The sequence below is a fragment of the Cryptomeria japonica genome, chromosome 1 (genome assembly GCF_030272615.1).
Source record: "Cryptomeria japonica chromosome 1, Sugi_1.0, whole genome shotgun sequence".
Lineage (NCBI taxonomy): Eukaryota > Viridiplantae > Streptophyta > Pinopsida > Cupressales > Cupressaceae > Cryptomeria > Cryptomeria japonica.
The window spans coordinates 558,262,791-558,283,467 of record NC_081405.1 but is presented as its reverse complement, the minus strand read 5'-3'; the positions used below and the strand labels follow the sequence as shown (position 1 = coordinate 558,283,467).

At 33.0% G+C, this 20,677-nt stretch overlaps 1 protein-coding gene across 1 annotated transcript; it reads left to right on the top strand.

The window, feature by feature from the left end:
* The first annotated feature begins 713 nt into the window (after positions 1 to 713).
* LOC131053832 (scopoletin glucosyltransferase) lies at positions 714 to 2,225 on the top strand. Its single transcript, XM_057988478.2, has one exon. The coding sequence runs from the start codon at positions 714 to 716 to the stop codon at positions 2,223 to 2,225; it is 1,512 nt and encodes a 503-aa protein (XP_057844461.1).
* The last annotated feature ends 18,452 nt before the right edge of the window (positions 2,226 to 20,677 follow it).

Genomic DNA, 20,677 nt, shown 5'->3' with positions numbered 1-20,677 from the left:
TAGGGGAACCGGGTTGCAAGAATCCACAAGTGCGAGTGAAGATTTTGAAAATTGAAGGAGAGGCCATTGATAAAAGTGTTTGTTGTTTTTTTTAATCTTTGTTGCAACTCTCATTAGATTACAAAAAGAAAAACCAATCAAATTTTTAATCTTTACTATAATACACGAGTACTTGGAAAAACACACAAAAGGAAAAAAAACAAAAAACTTATCATTCTAGAACCTCATCATGCAATTATGTGGGGTCGTCCGCCTTAAGCTCTGGCCCGTCCATTAGCAAACATAATAACTTTCATACAGAAGGCGTTAAAGCTGGCAATTTTCCCTTGTGCTAGACGGTGTGAATGCACTCCAAACTGTAAGGATTGGATCTGCATAAATTTGTCGAAATGGCCCATCACCCCTGCTTTCCTCATTGCACATGAATGAACGATTGATTGATTTTAATGACGTTGGTCTAAGGGATCAGGAATTGCCGTTCTAAGTTATTTTCCAACTTCATTGATGCCGGATATCCTATTTTAGATCTTGACATGGGAAACGACAAATTAATGCCCTACCCTTTCAGACGTAACAAATAAAGCATCTGACCCTTGGTTGTAACTTGGCAATTCTCATCACTGGAAATTTGTGTGGAATTCTGTATGTAATTCATTATTCAGTCGGCCAATCCTTCTTACAAAGATTGCAGTCGAGTTCAATCAGTAATAAAGATGTTGAACGGTTTTGAGAAACCCCATGTAGTGGCAGTGCCGTTTCCTGCACTGGGTCACGCCATCCCTCTACTCGAGTATTGTAACTTGCTTGCCTCGTATGGCCTTGCCGTCACTTTTGTCACCACCGCTGCTAATGCACCCTCTCTGAAACTCCAAATGGCCCACGCTATTTCCTCCGGCTTCGATATTCGCCTCACAGTCCTTCCTACGCCACAAGTTGAAGGGTTACCCAAGGGAGTGGAAAGCTTCGAGCAAGTTCCTTCCGAGCAAACTGATCTAATTTTTGATCTGGTCGCTAACCTTGAACACCCTTTTAACCGTTGGCTTGAAGGCCAACTTGAAGGGAGGGAAGCTCCTGTTTGTATCATGCATGATGTGCTTCTGGGATGGAATATGGAGTTAGCCCAAAAACAAAACATCGTTAAGGTTGCGTTCGATACATATGGCGCATTCGCTCTGACTCTGCTGCGTTCTGCATGGCTGTCATATTCGCACAACGCATTGAAGGAAGAAGACGACAGTTTTGTCCTGAGCTTGGGTCTCCCCACTCCACTCAGATTACATAAGCACGAAATACACTCAGTGATGTTCCAGGCCATGCCGATGAAGAGAACAGGACGGATACACTCAGCCATCCAAGGATGGGGAATGCTCGTCAATATGTTTGAGGAGCTGGAGCCTGAATATCTCCAACACTTGAGAAATCTGACAGGGAAAAAGGTATGGTCCATAGGCCCAGTACTTCCGTCCGCTTGCTTTGAAGGTGCGGTGAGAGTCAGCACCCAAGGTAAAATGGCAGACATCAGCGAAGATAAGCTGCTCCAATGGCTGGATTCTCAAAGCTCATGTTCAGTTGCTTATATTTCGTTTGGAAGCCGGACATTCTTAACAGAAGAACAAAGCAAGGCCTTGGCTGGTGGGCTAGAAGCCAGCGAACAGCCCTTCATTTGGGCTATCAAAGTGTCTCCAGAGGTTAAACACACGCAATCCGACCTGGCTCGCACATATCTTCCGGAGGGGTTCCAAGAGCGAACAAAGAATAGAGGGCTATTAATATGGGGTTGGGTGCCACAACTTGTTATTCTCTCCCACTCATCTGTAGGCGCTTTCATGAGCCACTGCAGATGGAATTCTATGCTTGAAAGCGTAACTCTTGGAGTCCCATTAATCACATGGCCAATGATTGCAGATCAACACTTCAATTCTAAACTAGCTGTGGAGTCCGGCATTGGAATCCAAGTGTGCGAGCATATAGATGGAATTGCAGATAAGGAACGAGTGAAGGAGGGTGTTACACTTGTTCTGAGTAAAGACAAGGGGAAACAGATGAAAAGACAGGCAGAAAAGTTGAAGGACATGGCGAGAAAGGCTGTTGCTTGTGGAGGATCTTCAAATGCAAACTTACAAGATTTTGTGACTGATATTCAGAAGTTGCAGAAGGCAAGAACTGCTGCTCGGGAACAATCCTTGAAAGCCCCAAAAGATCATTGTGTTCCAAAATTCATCTAAAGCTTACCAGTTTCATAGCTGTTGGTAGGCATGTGGCCATTGTAGGCCTTGTTTTTATTGCCTCCTCCGATGTGTAGCTTCCAAGATGTCATAGGTGCTATATTAATAAGAATCCTAGGTGAGTTGCATGTTTTTTTCGTTGAATCTTAGAGAAGTTTGTGGCAGGAGACAACTCCTCCGATGTTGAAATAGAATCAATCAATTCATAGGGTTTTTTATTTTCTTGTTTTGTTTGTATAAGTTTGTGGTAAAAAATTTCTTTTTCATATTTCAAATCAATCAATCACTTGTGTCTTCGGCGTTTTCTCGGCGTTTTCTAATATAATGCAATCACTTGTGTCTCCTGTGTTTTCTAATATAATTTACATTACTGATATTTTTTCTTGTTAATTTTCTTACATGATGTCGTATTACTATTTATATTAAAGAAGATTATTCTACTATAGCTTGTGTCTCAATATCTTTCATAATGAAAAACCCTATGAATATAAAGATCAAATTTTTTTAAAAAATGTTGTTTGGTCTAGTTATTATTCTTTTAGCATGATATTGCATGAATCCATTTCTCTCTTCTTTGCTAGGGATTTGGAGGATCTATATTGAATCAATATGAACCTCTTTCTAGGCTGTCATTTTGACATAAGGTTTGTTCTATAAATCTTTCTTTAACCTATGACAAAATGGCAGTTTTGAAACATGACATACATATGTATCAAAGCATTTTCACTTAACTAAACACAAATATGTGTTTCTTAAAAACCATGTCAACAAAGGAGAAATAAGTGTTTTCCTACGATCTACTACAATTTGATTTTTAAAATGGAATTTTTGTCATTTTTTTCTTTTTTCCTAATTCACTATCATATTTTTACTAGGTTTTTTTGCTTTTTCAATTTACAAATTTGATGAAATTTTTTCTAACAAATCCAAATAGTCTTTATTTGTACTTGCTTTACATGATCTATGATAATCATTTCCCATGTGCTCCACTACTCATGCAAGCCTCCTACTACTTCATTGAATTTAGATTTACTTACAACATACCCCCTTATATCCTAAAATGTGTATAGAACTTGCACAATAATATTAATAACCTATTTTCATTGAGTGCATTAAATATTGTTATTTTAATTTTCAATTATGTCCATGAAGTGGATAATATGCTTATTGAGCGTGATCTATGGAACTGGTGAAACATATTTTTTTTCTATCTTTCAAACATACTTCTCAATTGTCTATCTTTGCTATTTATGTTTGGCTAAAAGTTTTCAAAGCCTTTTTAGAAAATCAATTTGTGTACATTTACCTTAAGAATTTATAGTCATGTATATTGTTAGCCACATGCAATAAATAACAAGAGGAACTGTGTTATCATTTATCTATGTTTAAAATATAGTTGGTTTGAATCTGGTGAGGCCTAGGGATGTAATGTATGCAAATAGTATCTTGTTAGCTCAAGGATTTTTATTGATATCCATCAATCAATGCTCTCATTTTTATATTAAGAATAGGAAATAAAGAACAAGAGGTGATGTGTTTCTAGTTTCTTGTATTCAAAGTGTATTTGATTTGAATCTAGTGAGGCACAAAGATCCAATGTATGCAAATTGGAACTTGTTAGTTCAAATCTATATTATTGATAGCTATCAATTTGCGTTTCCTTTTACTTTTATGAAACTTCTTAGTGTCTTTCCAAGTTTCCATTTTAGAATAAGGGTTTGTTCTATAAATCATTATTTAGCCTATGCCAAAATGATAATTTTGAAGCATGCTATCAATATGCATAAAAGAATAAAGGATATTAAAATTTGGTTAGGTGACTTCATATTATTATTCCTAGCCAATATAGGTGGAGACTTATGTTTTCACTTGATTAAATGCAAATACTATCTTTCTTGGACCCCGTGCTAGTAGAGGAGAAACAAGGCTTTCCTAGGTTTTCTTTATTTTATAGTGTCCTAGTTATTTCTAATATACAACTAGTTGTGCAAGGTTTTTCTTTCTTTTTAATTAAACTTGAATGTGGCGAATAATAAAGTGGATTAAATAGAAAATAGATCCTTTGTCCCTATTTTCATCTAAGGCATGTAGCTATTTTTCTATATCTATATGCTAAGAATTTGGATGAATATTACAAGATGGAAATATTATATTGGATTTTTGTTGAATGTGGCCCAATCCAATTGGGATGATATTGTTTCTCCAAAACTATGTATCTCATGTTTTATTTTTAGAAGATGATTGTGAAAACATTTAAAAAATGAAATGTGATTAGACATAAGAGTAGTGACATGCTAGTATTAGTTCTTGTTAAAACTCGGTATTGATGAAATGCATTTGTTGAATGATGAAAGAATTTTAGTTGCAAAAGCTTTTGTTATTCAAGCTCTTCATCAGGTTAGTAAGTCATGACATTTATGAGTAATTTTATATTTCAATTTTATTACAATATTCTACACAAAGGGTTTGGTTATCAAACACATGCTTGTCTATTGACATATTTCCAAATGATAAATTTTGATTAACTCAATGTTTTGGTTTATTGGCAAACAAACTTAAGTCTTCTTTATCATTAAATTTCAGCATTTTCTCAATTTTGAAAAACCCTATACTTTTTGTTCTATGATATTGAAATATGTATGCCTTCATAGGAATATAAAAAAAAACATTTGTTAATGAGGCTATAAATAAACAAGAAAGGGAATAATCTAAAATGTCTACTATCATAACCTTCAAAATGTTAAACCTCATGGAAACATAAGGGTTAATAATATGTGTAGCCATGTTGATACATTCACCCTAGTAATATGGATTAAAAGAGTAATAAGAAAACTCTCTTTTTCTTTTTTAAATAACCATTTTTTTACCATCTTTATGAATTTGATGAATATTTTTGGTTGAGATTGAACAAGATCATACCCTAATAGATGCTAAAAATATGTGCCCTCCAAATTTGAACCTTTTTTTTAACTAATATTGGAATGTAGTAAAATGAATTCTTATCCTAGAGACATAAAATAAGATATAAAGTAACATCATTCATTAAAAGATGTAGCAAACAAAATCCAACTTCAGTTCCAAAGGAGAGTTGGATGTTGTGTATGATTATTTTATCTTTTGATTTGATTTGATTTCATGTGAATGTGTAATGACTATGTAAAATGGTGCAAAATTCATAAGATTGAACATAAAAATAGAGACAGAACTGGAAGCAAACATAGAAGTACAAATCTACAAAATGAATTCAGAGAAGAACCTCTTACTAAAATCCAAACCTAAAAGTGTCAACCTGTGAGATAAGCACCCTTGACCTAGAGGTGTCTTCGTTAGCTAAGACTTCAAACTTTGGATCAGGATGCTCTATAGATATTCCCTTCAAAATTATGCTAAAAATTATTGGTCAATTGGTCTAGCTACCATAGACCTAGGGTTTTTACATATTTAAAGTTTTCAACTATGTCGCTTAATCTGCTTTGTGCAAATCTAGAACTCAATTATCGGATATGTAACCTACACAAGGAAGAGGGAAAAAATTTGTGTTGTATAACGGCTTGCCTAGAAGTCAGATCTTGTGTTTGTTTTTCCACCTTCACAATAGCTATGATGTTGACAAATAAATCTTACCCTTGGTATGGTAGAGGATAAATCATAAATGAAATACTAAATTGATTGGATTATACCTTAGGATTGATGATGGTGGTGATGTGATTTTCTTTAGATGAGTTATCTAAGTTTTTGCGTAACAACATGACAAATCATAACAAAATCCATCATGAAAACATACTTGAGGATAAGTTGTTATAGCTTGATGCTCGTAGTAGGACTTCTAAATTTGAATAATAGATTTGGTGAATGATAAATGATTTTTCTTTATATAGGTTCTCAAGGTGTTTTCGTATCTAGGCCAACTTGTAATAGTAATATCAAAATATTGGGATAGGATCACAAATAGTAGTAATCAACACTTGCACACATTTGAATTTGGGCCCCTTTTGGAGGGACTAGGGCACTAGGTGCCATAGTCCACAAGGACTAGGGTGCTAGGTACCATATTATTCCACCTAAAAAGAGACAAAATAAAGGTGGTTACAAAGCATTCAAGCACATCACATACGATCAGGTCACCTCATGAGCAAAGGCCCAAAAATAGTGTGAAATAATTAATTGGTTACAATTTATAACACTACAGATATATATATATCATGGAGTAACTTGTGTATTTTCATTGTCAAATTAATTTTTGGGAGCAATCAACTACCATGACTAGTTGTGTACATTGCATGCATCACCTTCCAATTTTATTGATTATTTTTCATGACATTTGAGATTGTTATCTTCTCTTCCACTCATCTACAAAAGGATATTTCTTGGAATTACATGCCCTAAGCTCACTCAATAACAAACAACTTTCTTTATGAATGCAAAAACAATAATGTGTTGTGATTTTGGAAATATTTTGAATGTTTCATAACTTATAGCAAATTGGCTAATATTTGTAAGATGGAGAGAGAGAGAGACAGAGAGAGAGGAGCATGTTAGGTGTTGGGATGAGAGATTTTTTAATTTAGATCATAAAATGCTTTAGAAAACACAACAACAAGTGCATTATAAAGATTGGATTTTATTAATTTGATACCATGCATCAAATCTATTGAAATAATTAGAAGTAGTTGCTAAAATGCCAAATTTGCTGGGATTTACTATGTATGCAAAAAAATTTCTTCTTTGCTAGGAATTGTGGCCTAGTTATTGTTACTTTAGCATGATATTGCAAAATCTTAAAGGTAAGCATATTGAACTCGTAAATATCTATCATATTGATGCTTGTGTAATTTATAACATTTAATAATAGGCAATATGGCATGTTTACAAATTTGCAATGCTTGATTATAGGACTAGGTTCCATATAGTAGGTAGGTCATCAAGAGAGCTCACTTGAAATGCTTCATTGCAAACATGGAGGAAAACAACCTAACATCTAATGTACATGCTATGAAAGACATTCATTGATTCATGAATTTCAACATCATACATAATATTATTCAAAAAAGTATAACTTTTATGTGATTATTTTCTTCATCTAATCCCTTCTAAGTTTATCCAAATAAACTATTCCAAAACACCAAAAAAAACCCTAAAATCGATCGTAAAGAATCATTACCATATTTCTATGGGGCTTTCACATTTTTATGTAGAAATTAATTTTGAATTTGATAGTTAAAATGGTGTGCTTATTTCACTATTTAATTCATTCATATTTTCTATATATCCAACAACATAGTGATTGTAAAGAAATATATGAAAATTGACGAATATCACCCTCTGTAGTTTCTCAATTGCATATAATTATAATTATACCGAATCATGTGTTTTTAGCTTTCCTGTCCTATTACCAAGTATAAGGAATGCAATTATGTGGGGCTGCTCTTATCTTTAGGTTCCACCCTAGAAGTAGCTACTGATCTAATATGTGGGGTCCCCCGCCTTGAGAGCTGCATCTGCCATGAGAGCTGCTCCGTCGATTAGCGAAGAAATGAAATTTTCCCGAGGAACGAGTTAAAACTGGCTAGATTCCCTTGTGCTAGACGGTGTGCAGATTCCCTTGGGTTAAAGCATGCACTCCGAGTTCTACAGAACGAGTTTGTCATTTCACGTGAATGAATTCATTGTAGCTTGATTTTAATGACCTTGGTCTAAGGGATCAGTCTTTAAGTTATTTTTAAAACTTCGTTGATGTCAGATCTTGACATTGAAAACGACACAACGATGACCGGTTTTTGTAACCACTGAAACGTCTCACCTTGGTTGTAATATGGCTTTTCTCTTCACTGGAAATATGTGTGAAATTGCATAGACAATTCTTTACTCGGTCAGCGAATCCTTCTGACAAAGGTTGCAGTCGACGAATTCAATCAGTAAGAAAGATGTTGAACGGTTTTGAGAAACCCCACGTAGTGGCAGTGTCGTTCTGCATGTCTGTCATATTCGCACAACGCATTGGAGAAAGAAGGCGACGGTCTTGTCCTGAGCTTGGGTCTCCCCACTCCACACTCAGATTACATAAGCACGAAATTGAAGGATAATGAACATTGAGTATGTAGTTAGTTATTTGTTTATTAGTAGTTGAAGATTTTAGTTATATCTTTAAATCTATATATATAATAATGAATTATAAGAAAGTAAGAGAATGAATGAAATGAAATTATTTTGAAGTTTGATATATTTTCCAGTTTTATTGTTAGTTTTATTGCATTTATTTGATATCAGAACGGCCAAGTAAATGGAGATTGGGATATTGTAAAAATGCTGTAATTGTTTGGTTGAGTCGTCTAAAGATTCAAATATATAAAGTTTCCATAGTTCATAGTGACTCAATAAATTAACTTCTAAATTAGACCCTATAGATTTTTATTACCAAAATATTGAATCAAATTCTAAAATCCAATCATCAGAACATAAAGCAAATAACCAGATAAAGAGAAAAATCAGAAGGGTTTGAAATTGGAGCAAAGGTCAAAGAAGTTGCTTGAATTGCAAGCCACAGTCACAGAAATCATAGTCTTGGAAGACAGAAAAAAGAGGGCCGCTGCCAAGCAGATTTTGCCGCTTACCAAGGTTGAAGAGAAGTCTGTAACTGTATGGGGGGAAAATCATTGCCGCCTGAAGAAAAGAAAGCCGCAGCCAGAGGTGACTGTTGGAGAAAATAGAGAGGACAAGTGACAAGATTTCAAGAAGGACAAAGCAGCAAAGTGCCGCTGTATGAGAATCTCACCTGCTCAATGTGGGTAATGAAACTCTCATTAAATATCATATCCGAGCTACGAATTAGCCATTGTTAATAAAACCTCACAACCTATAAGCATATTGCTCTTCTACATAAACAATGAAAACACATCATTTTGATTTGACATTCAACTCCATTCTCTTTCCTTTGGGAATGTAAACAAATGGGTGCTGGCTAAGTACAAAATGAGTGTTTATCTATACACGTTAAATGTTTTTTTAATATATTTTAAAAAAAATTTATTTAATATTTTTATATAGTTTATTTAATATTTTATTTAATACTTTTATATAGTTTATTTAATATTTTATTATATATATATATATATATTAAAAATAATAAAGGAGTACAAAATGAGTGCTTATTTATGCACGCTATATCAATAATTACATAACATAACCATTAAGATCTATATATAGGATCTATCCATATGACTGTCATAAACCATATTACATTACAAAAAAGAGTAATCAAAGGAGTTGTTGATAACATCTACTACTGATATTACTCCAGAAGTGTGTTGCCTTCATCTTCATCAATCCATGCAATCCATCCATTCTGCCCTTCCATCTAGATTTGTCTCTTTCTTGGAAATACTGGGATAGGTATGGCCTCTAGAATGTCTATTGCTGCACCTGGAGCTGCAACAGCCATGGGGTTTCCACAATAGCAACTGGGTTCTTCCACTTCTTGTCAAGCTCTATCATGAAGTTGGAGAGCTTGGTCTCAAACACATTTCTCTCTTCTGTGGATCTCTTCCGGCTAAAACCATGAGAGATCTCCCACGAAAACATTATGACCTGACCATCCCCAACCACCTACTCAAATTTCTTCCTTGAGATCTTCATGATAACTTTAACCTGCTAAGAGACATTGTAAAAAATGAGTCTCCTAAGAGACTCTGTAAGCAACCTTTCAATGCCATTGAAAAACTCATTATTTCTAGTTTTTTAAATCAACCACAATATATCAGATGAGAGCACATACCAAAAGACATTAGCACTATTTGACAACCCTGATACATATCCCACCACACATTCCCAATTCATGATATTAGTATTAACAGATATGCCAAACATCTTCCACACTTCCTTAGCAAATAAACAATCAAAGAATATATGCTTCATTGTTTCAGGAGCTCTATGATAAGTACAAATATTAGGGCCACCATCTAAAAGATAAATAGGCAGCCTATGAAGAGGAGGCACCAAGAAATACATTTTTGTTTAGGCTCAATTGGTTTGGTCCAAAGTTGACCAAGAAGTCTGATCCACTTAGAGTCCTCAAAATTAATATTCCAGCTCTTATTAAAATCGTTCAAGATGTCATCCCTGTCAAAAAGATGAATATAAATATCTTTGGCTTTCACCTTGGGAAGGGGAGAGCTATTGGGCCATTCAAACTAAGCACATTTGTCTTTGTCACAACCCCTAGGGACGAACAACATAGAGCATGCTTCTCTCAACAAAGTATAGGTTCTCCATTGAGATTGGGGGATGTCAAAAGTGTTACATGGTTCAAGCCAAGAAATGAGGTGACCATCCCTTAGAATGTCCCTGAAATATCAGATACCTTTAGTAGCCCAATTCTTGGCCGAGCAGCCTTGTGTGAGAGCTAGAGGCTTCACCTTGTGGTATAGGTTCCACCACACTGACCACCTACCGCATATCAAGTTATTTTTATCAATAATACCATTATTAACATTAAAATGCCTAACCCATGCCCAAGACTTCCAAATGGCCTTGAAGACTACCAAACCTGTAGGTTTAACAACAAAATGCCCTGCAACTAAATCATCCAAAGGCAACAATTTACATGTTTTGCCTTGTTCTGGGACAGATTGAGCGATATTATACTTGGCCAGCACTTTCCATGGCTCCTTACCTTCTAAGGCTTTAAAAATTCATTTTGATGCCAGTGCCATGCCTTGGAGTGGAAGGTTTTTCAGACCTACCCCTCCCTTGTTCTTACTCATTGTGCACCATTTCCATCTAATAGCATGAACTTGTTATTGATGGACATAAAAATAAAATAATATGGATTTTTATGATACCTAATTTTTATTGATGTTCTTGTTTATTTTATTGATGTTAACACTTTATAGTATTAATTAGTTGATTATATTTAATATTTTTCTATTTCATTAAAGTGTTGTAACTCAATTAGTTGAACACAATTGATAAGTTATGTTTAAGAAATTCAAAAGACATATTTCAATACATAAATGTCACACATCATAGTGAGTTAAATACTTATATGGAATAGAATAAAAAGACAAATTACATATTTACATAATGTAATACCTCCTACAACATATACTTGCTCCAAATCAAAATGACGAAATAGATGAATGACTAAGATTTGATTTTGAGTCATGAGTTTAATTCCATTAAAAGTGGAGTGATTATGGAGAGGTGACCCATAAAAAGTGGGTTGGATATGTAAAGGTGGTAGCTATTATTAGCTAATTGATTGATTCATTTATTTAATGAAATTTTTTAATTATTTTCATCAATAATTTAATTGATTTATTTTCTAAAATTTAAATTGATAGTTGAAAAGATAAATATAAAAAAGTTGAGCCAATTTTCCAACATCTTCCAACTTTATGGATGTCTTAACACCTTATAATATTAATTGGTTGTTTATATTCAAAGTTGATGTATTTTACTAGAGGATTATAGTTCAATTAGTTGAAAACACCTAGTGGAGATTGAAAACAATTGATGAGGGTAATGGTATGTTTGTCAATCCAAAAAACATTTTTAATAAATTAAATGCACACATCATAATGAATTAAATACTCGCTTCTAATTGAAAGCTAAATACATTGCATAAAAATAACATGAATCAAAACAGAATGCAATACCTCTTGACAACATATGCTCCAAATTAAAATGATGAAATAATATATTTAAATTTAAATTTATTAATTTTTCACACAAAAAATAACTAAAATATAATGCAAGACCTCTTGACAATATATACTTGCTTCAAATTGAAATGATGAAATAATATATTTAAATTTAATTTTAACTCCTGTCCAAGAAACAAATAATAACATCAATAAAAATTAAGTATCATAAAAATCCATGTTATTTAATTTTTATGTCCATCAATCATTAAACTTTAATGTAATAATAATCTAAAATATTTATTTAAATATTAAAAAAATTTAATATAAATAAAATATATTGAATTATATATATAATATTCATAAAATATACTTAAAAAAATATTAAAAAATATATATTAAAAAAATAAAAAAAATATAATTTTAATAAAATATATTTAAAATAAAAATAATAATATTAAAAATATAATTAAATTGTATTAAATAAACTATATAAAAATATTAAATAAAATTTAAAAAATCAAAAAAATAATTAAAAAAAGCCTTCCTCCCACAACCCCGCAGGTGGAAAGGTGGGCCCCTTCAATTATCGCACAAGCGCGCGGTAATTGGAGGGGCCCACCTTTCCACTTGTGTGGTTGCGGGAGGAAGGGTTTCCCCGCAGCATTCCCCGGTCGGCAATTTCCCCTTGCATCGGTTTATCGCAATTTTTAGCCTTTACAGTGGGCACGACACTAACATTTGGAGAGGTCGTATGCATGGGCTAATGGCACTGACATAGCCGACATAGGGAGTAGGGAGTAGGGGCAAGCTAGGCTATGCAGTGCATTCTAAAGGGTTGCATAGCTAGCACCAAACAAATGCCTCATAACCAAAACCTCACAAAGTTGATTGTGGAAAATTCTTCTTTCCAAACACTTTTTTTTAAGAATCTCAAAGTCCAATTGAGATGAAATGCATCAATTAATAACCTGGTACATCGATGTATCAATGGCCTCTGCCCAAAACTCTTTACCCAAATTTGCATTAGAGAGCATACTCCAAGATCTCTCCATGATTATTTGATTCAATCTCTTGGCTATGCCATTTCTTTGAGGGGTGAACGAAGCTATTTTGATGTGTTGTATTCTATTATCTACACAAAATTTATCAAACTCCAAATGAGAAAAAACTCTCCACCATTATCCATTTTCAAGCACTTGATTTTAAATTACTAGTTTTATTTTCAACATTTTCTTTAATAATTTTAAATTTTTTTGATTGCGTAATTTATTTCATGTATTCTTGGTCTTCTTATTTCTTGGGACACATCTTAGAGGATAAGAAAAAAAGATCATAAAGTGATGTGCTTACAACCTTTGCACCCTTGATGTTAAATTTATCAAATACCTTGTCAATGTATTTTTCTTGTGACAATTTGATCTCTCTTTTTTGCCTAGCCCTAATTTCATGCCAAGAACCTTCTTCATTGCCCCAAAATGCTTCATTACAAACTTGTGAGCTAATTTTTATTTTACATTAGTAACAACATTCATACTAGTGTTGGTCACTAGCATATCATCAACGTATAACAATATTAATACAAACTCAACATTTTTAAAGACTCTATAATAGACACCAATTTATATACCATGTGAATTTTGTTACTTTTACTTTGAATTTTGTCTAGTTTAGAGACATAGAAATGCTATTAAAAGTCTTCCTTAACTTCACAAAGTATTATTATTGATAAATTAAACAATCGATGTTTTCTAAAAATATTATGTTTGTAGGGGCTCCTAACCTTGTGTTGATATTAGTGTTCTTTAATAATGTTAAGGATCTTCATGATGCTTACCTTCAATCTCCCCTAGACTATTACTATTCTTTATCCAATGTTTTTTTATATGGACTCCTTGTAAACTCAAAATATATGATATAGCATAATTCTTGCATAAATGTTCTTTAATAATGTTAAGGATCTTCACAATGCTTACTTAGATTTCCCCTAGACAAAACTAATGCACCTTCATTGTCTTCATAAGTAGAGTTAACTTCATTTTTCTTTGACTAATTTTTCATCTTCTTATAATATTACCAACAATTATCTTTTGTGTGTCCTTAGTTGCCAAAAAACGAACAACCTATAGTTTTACCTTTAGACTTAGATCTCTTATTAGATTTAGATCTTCTTCTTTTATTATTTTTACCTCTTTCTTGGGTTCTCCTTGTATTGCCAAATATGAAAGCATCTCTTGAGGAATTTCCTTGATTCTTCCTCCTCATAACTTCACTCAAGAGAGTCCTGATAGCATCATAAAATTTTTAAGTTCTTCCTAGCTTTTCATACATTGAACTATTAATTGCCATCAATACTTCACAGCTATTGAGTACAAAGCACAATAATAATATAGCCTTGATATCATCATCCAAATTTATCTCCATAGAAATTGATTGGTTGATTAATGTACTGAATTCATCGAGATAATTTGACATGTTACCTTCATCCTTTGTTGTACAATTTCTTCATGAGAAAAGTTTAGAATTGTTAACCCCTTCATTTTCACACAGCACAGTTACCCTATACTCCCCACCCTAGGCACTACTTATTCTGCTAATCCAGCCCCTAATTCAAACTCCTTTTCCCCAAACATTATGGTTGACCTCACCATTGAGGCTCCCTAAGAAAAACTGGTGAGTTACTTTGAACCCTCGAGTTGTATTTCTGAGCCCCTATATAATTCCTTTGTGCTAGATATAGAGCTTAGTGAGGAATCCTCTAGGTATGATTCCAACTCCTCTTAGCATTCTATTTCCCCTAACCAAAAAGTCCCTTAGTAACCACCCCCCCCCCCCCCCCCCCACTCCCCTTGCTCCGTAGAGAGGACAACATTGAGCCAGAGGAGGTACCCTTTTTCAAACCAACCCAGACACCATGCATCCTCTATATTTAGCTGCAACAAAAAATTGAGCCTCAAAGTGGAAAATGATACAAATTCACCAAGCCAAATGCAAAATTTAGGTGTTGGAAAATCTAGTTTTGGAGAAAGCTTAAGTATGGATAAATGAAAATATTGGCAATATGGCTTGGGAAAAACCTATAATTATGGTTGAAACCTTTGAGATCTACAGGGATATAGAAAAATAAATTCAAATCATTAAGCAAGAGGCCAAGAACCCCAAATTGGAAGTGGAAGTGGCCAAATTGAAAGAAAATTAGGAGGTCCTCGTGAGTAACATAAAAGAGTTGATGGATTACTACGAGAATTTAGTAAAGAACATAACCCTCACCATTCAAGTTTTGCACCAGGAGATGGAGTATTGTAAGGTGAAGGAAAAGAGTGATGTAGTTTCCAGGTAAAAGAACAAAGTTGTGTCACATTTTTATAAAGGAAATGGTCAATGCTGATTCAAATTTTTAGATTGAATCAATAGAAAGTGAAATATATGTTTTGAATTTTGAAATGATTTAAACTAATAAAATTTATATTCTGTTGTGTATTTTATGTTTGTAATTTAAAATAAAAAATAAAAAATAATTTGAATATACTTTCTTATAAAGTAAACACTATAATTTAGTTGTTGATAAAATGATGAAATTGAAGTTACACGAGTTGTCACACTTTATATAGTAAATTTTATCTTTTTTTATTCATTTTTTTTGTGTATATTGATAGCTTGAAAGTTTAGTGCAAAAATATATTCTTAACTATTTTTTATGTATATATATTTTTCAATAAAATTGAAAAATTGCGTGTATTGAAATATAACTCTTTCTATTTGGCATCACCTTTTTTCTTAATTATTTATCCAAATTAGAAAAAAATTATATCATCTTGACATAAACTCTTTTCTCTAGTGCATTTATTTTTTTCAAAAATTTTAAATAAATTTTGGTATTTTTCTTTTACACGATAATCAACCTTATATTTTAGTGTTGATGACCTACTTTCAATAAAAATAAAATATAAAATATAAAAAACTAATTAAAATATTAAAAGTCTTATATTTAAGAAAATTCACTTATAGATCTATAAAAGTGTATTTTTTACATTTCAAATAAAATATTATTTACAAGAGTAGGAGTTGTTGAAACATCGATTTTTTCAAAAAAAGATTTTTTTTTCCTTAATTAGACCCAAAGTGGTATAAAATATATATTTAGTAGACTATTCCAATTGGAAAAGTCGTGTCTCATATATAAGCTAGCTATAATGAATCTCTATAGACCTTATGTTTGAATAAAATTAATTTTTAGTTAGAATTACTTAAATTCACTTGTGTTAATAAGTTGGCTTGAAATGTGACACATTTTTGTGCTTTTACCCTTCCACGACTTAAAGTAGCCTCTCGCATCAAGGTCATAAATAACAAAATTATCTTATTGAATTCATCCCCACCTAATTCAATGCATCTGCTAAGGATTTAGGTTATAAACATGTCTCTTTTGAGGAGTAGCTAGATATGTAGAAGGAATGATAGGCAATGAAGGGATGTAACTCCCTTAGTAATATTTAGTCTATGGGTAAGTGCACCAAGATGGTGAAAAATAAAGTGGCCACTTACTCAAAAAAAACTAAAAATGAACATACCTCGATTGGGTTACGGTTAAGAAAATCCAAACCATAACCTGATCGGGTTATTTTGATTATATTTTCTTAGAAAAAGAAGACTTGATCATTTTGACCCATGGCCTCCACCAAAAATGCATAAACCCTAAGCTAAAGTGTGCAAAAACCCATCATAGTTTTGGTTCTATCAGGAAAATCAAGATGTCATGTCATTACAGAGGTAAGTTTATGGTTCGTTTGTGCCATCAATTTTTTTTTTATTAATTTGATTTTATTTTTTAAATTTGATATTAGATGCTCAACAACACACTCCCCCTCAACTAAATATGCCTTGTAAACCTCTGATAAACGTTTCCTAAACCACACAGGAGGATTTACTACGTCGTTTGGCACAAAATAGAGTTACCATTTGTAATATAGTGTCTAGACTGAAAGCATCAAAACACCAACACCATGCAAACCTTTCCATAGCCTTAGAAACAATGGTGGAAAGTGTGGACAAATTTTTTAAATAGGCGATTGAATAGGATGCATATAGAAATTCATGTCGCAAATTTCATGCATAGGGTCTCTCATATGATGCAGTAAAAGATAAAGAAATAAGCAAAGCACAAATATGTGCTCTTTTCACAGATCCTTGAACCCAGGAGACCCTACCTCTTAATTCAAAGGGATTTTTTATACATTGGTGCAATCACATAGCCATGAAACCACATTTTTGGGATAGGTGGTGGATGGTCTTTGACCAACCTCCTTGCAATAATCTTGAGGTGCCTTTATATTTTTTTAAAAATTACACTGCAAGTTCATCGTTAATGAGATACCTAATTATTTTGATATGAGGGATTTTTAGGGTAGAGGTAGAGGCTTTGCCTAGGATAGACTAGGGGCTCAACAAGTATAAAACCCCCAAAATAAGGTTCCACTAGCTATGAAACCCTTCGTACACATGATGGTCCCTATAGCCTTGAAGTAATCTATAGAGTTGGAGACTCTTAAAGTAGTTGCCACATTAACTGACACCATCATCTAGCATGGGACATAGTTATCCCAGCCTCTTGGCCCAAATGACGGTGCAACAACAAAAAATGGTGTTGCAACTAGACCATCTACTTCCAACATGCCTAGCAATCACCAGTGTGTCACCTACTACTATGTGTGCTATGGGGTAGATACTTTCCATGAGTGCACATGTTGTGGGGCTAGTTGTTAGGCTAGCGAACTAGATTACGTGGTGCTCACAAATGACTTAATGGAGCAATCATTTGCTACTCAGGTATGTTGATTTGAATTTATAACGCGTTATTTATTTTAAATAATTTAGATTTCCAAATGTAAATATATTTTTAATTATAGGTCATGAATTAAAATAATGTAAACATTATGCATTTTAGGATGTAGTAGCAAATTTGGTATGCCATCAACCATTCCTGCCACAACTCATGCACTTGTATCTTCACCAGAGGTAAAAAAATTATATTTCATGTCAAAATAGAATAAGACCTTGAATTCAAATTAATGTTTAATAATGCATATTAACTTTCTAATGTATATTTGTGTGGGGTTTGATAGGTGTTGACTATGGACCAGATTTCACAGGTTCATGATGTCACCATTATGGCCATTTCATTTGGTTTGTAGAGCTATACATGGTATTCTTCTTTGTACACATCTTGTTTACAATTTGTATTGATTATGCATCTCATGTGAATTGTTATTAAGTTAACTTATATTATAGCATTAAATGTTGGTGTATATTAACTATGTTACTCTTTTAGGGTAAGTCACATGTGGTTGAGGTTCCTCCTTTGCAAAGTTCATTCTGGAGGACACCTAATTAGAAAAAGGTAATTAAGAACAATTTTAATCAAGATATAATATTTTTAACAGATAACATGAGTTATTGTAGCATGATACAAATATTTTATTTTTTCAAATGTATTATGTTTATACACGTACATCTAGATTGATTGAGTCTAACATTTTTTCTTGTACATGTACAATGACAACTAAGATCATTTACAAGAATAATGAATGTACCTGATGATGCATTGAAAGAAGAGATGCAAGAGGAATATGTTTTTTTTCTTTCTCAATTTTATGATTATATGCACATGTACATTCATTCTAAATTACAATCTTATCATTTTACATACAGGGAACATCGATACTTGTTTCATCAATGATGACACCTCCTAGGACAACATGAGAACAATCAAAGCCTTCAGTACACATTTATTCTACATTGTAAATATTTGTTTAGATAGTAGTAGATATATTTATAGTTTATATTATTTTATCAACTATATTGTATCAATTGTATTTTAACTGGTGTATCCCCTTTCGCGATATTAGCATGACATAGATACTCTACCTCATCAATTTGGTAGGACTCTTGATCATCAAAGGGGACCATCATTTTTAGAATGTATTTCAGCAAAAAAACTACAACATGAGGTAATCAACAATTAAATTGTAGAGAAATAATAGTACAATATAGTTATTTTGATGTTAATTTGACAACTATAAATTATTATTGACATAAGTAATCTAATTTGTTGTTTGAACTGTTGTTCTACAGGCATCTACAGAGCCACATAGTACTTCAGGGGGGCTATATTTTGATGATCTACCACAAGTATAGGATTTTTTAGAATAATATATTGTTAGTTGTGGCCATTGTATATCGATCTTGAGATGACATATGCCATTGTTTTGTAAAACTTGTATTGAGTTGGCACATATGTCATTTTTGTACATTTTATTGAGTTGGCACATATGTCATTTTTGTACATTTTGTTGAGTTGGCACATATGCCACATTTTTGTAAATCTTTTATTCTACATTTGGATATAGAAAAGGTGATATTTGGTCTAATTTGTTCATTGTGTGCAATCTTCATACTTTGAACAATTTATGAACATCTTAAGAATGGTTAAGTTATGAACAATGTATATTTAAATAAGAATGGTTATGTTTTGAACAACTTATGAATAATGTATATTCAATTATGAATGGTTGAGTTATAAACAATTTAGTATGTTATGGATTAATGATATTGAAATTAAATGGAACTTATGAACGAAAATTGGTATTATCTAAATTCCAAGTGTTAAATTTGGTTGTCTTGCGCAACCACCAAATTTTATGATCATTTTTGTTGAATTTCATTATCATTTTCATTTGGAATCATTCATGATCTAGATTCATTTGGACTGAGTTAGATTCATTACAAATGACTTAGGTTCAAAATTTGTCAAAATGATTCAAAAGTAGTCATATTCACGAACCATCAACGCGAACATGTACGAGTAGGCATTCTTATGCTAGGCATAGTCCTGGTTGGCTTCCCAAGTTTCTCAAACTTCTAGGACCATACCGTCATGGCGACATCTCTTGAGTACCCTAAGTTCAAAAATTTGTCAAATTTTGATGAGCTATTTCTCGAAATTCGGGGCACATACAAATTATTTGTTTGAATTTACAGGGTCATGTGAGGCCCCTCTACAATAATATATCTCAAAATTTGAAGACTCAAAGCCATTTTCTTAGGGCAACAATTTCTCTGTTGATGCAAATTTTGTTAGTTGCACGCAATGTAAAGTTGTAAGATTGGTTAAATTTTGTTCTATTTGTCGTATCCATGAACCATCAACACAAGTATGTCTAAGTAGGCAATTTTATGCTATGCATGGTCTTAGTTGTCTTCCCAAGTTTCTCAAACATCTAGAGCCATATCGTCACAATGCCATCTCTTGAGTGCCTTGAGTTCAAAAAATTGTCAAACTTTGATAGACTATTTTTTAGAATTTGGAGCACATACAAATGATATGTTTGAACCCATAGGGTCACGCGAGGCCTCTCTATAATAACCTATCTCAATTTTTTAGGAAACAAATCTATTTTCTTACACTATCCGAGAATGTCATGGGTGAATACATAGTTACAGTGGGTCCTTCACCAAAAAATGTATTTTTTTGGCCTTTATGAAACCACCTATAGTGACAAAAACCTGATTGGGGTTTTGACACTATGGACAAAGCGAGAGAGAGAGAGAGAGAGAGAGAGAGAGAGAGAGAGAGAGAGAGAGAGAGAGAGAGAGAGAGAGAGAGAGAGAGAGAGAAGAGAGTTGCAACATCTATAGTGACCAAAACCTAATAGAGGTTTTGACACTATAGACAAAGAGAAAGAGAGGGAGAGTGTCGCAATGTCTATAGTGACCAAAACCCATCGAGGTTTTGATACTATAGACAAGGATAGAGGG

Bases quoted from the DNA above. Each gene is read 5' to 3' on its own strand.
- LOC131053832 (XM_057988478.2), top strand. From the start codon at position 714: ATGTTGAACGGTTTTGAGAAACCCCATGTAGTGGCAGTGCCGTTTCCT.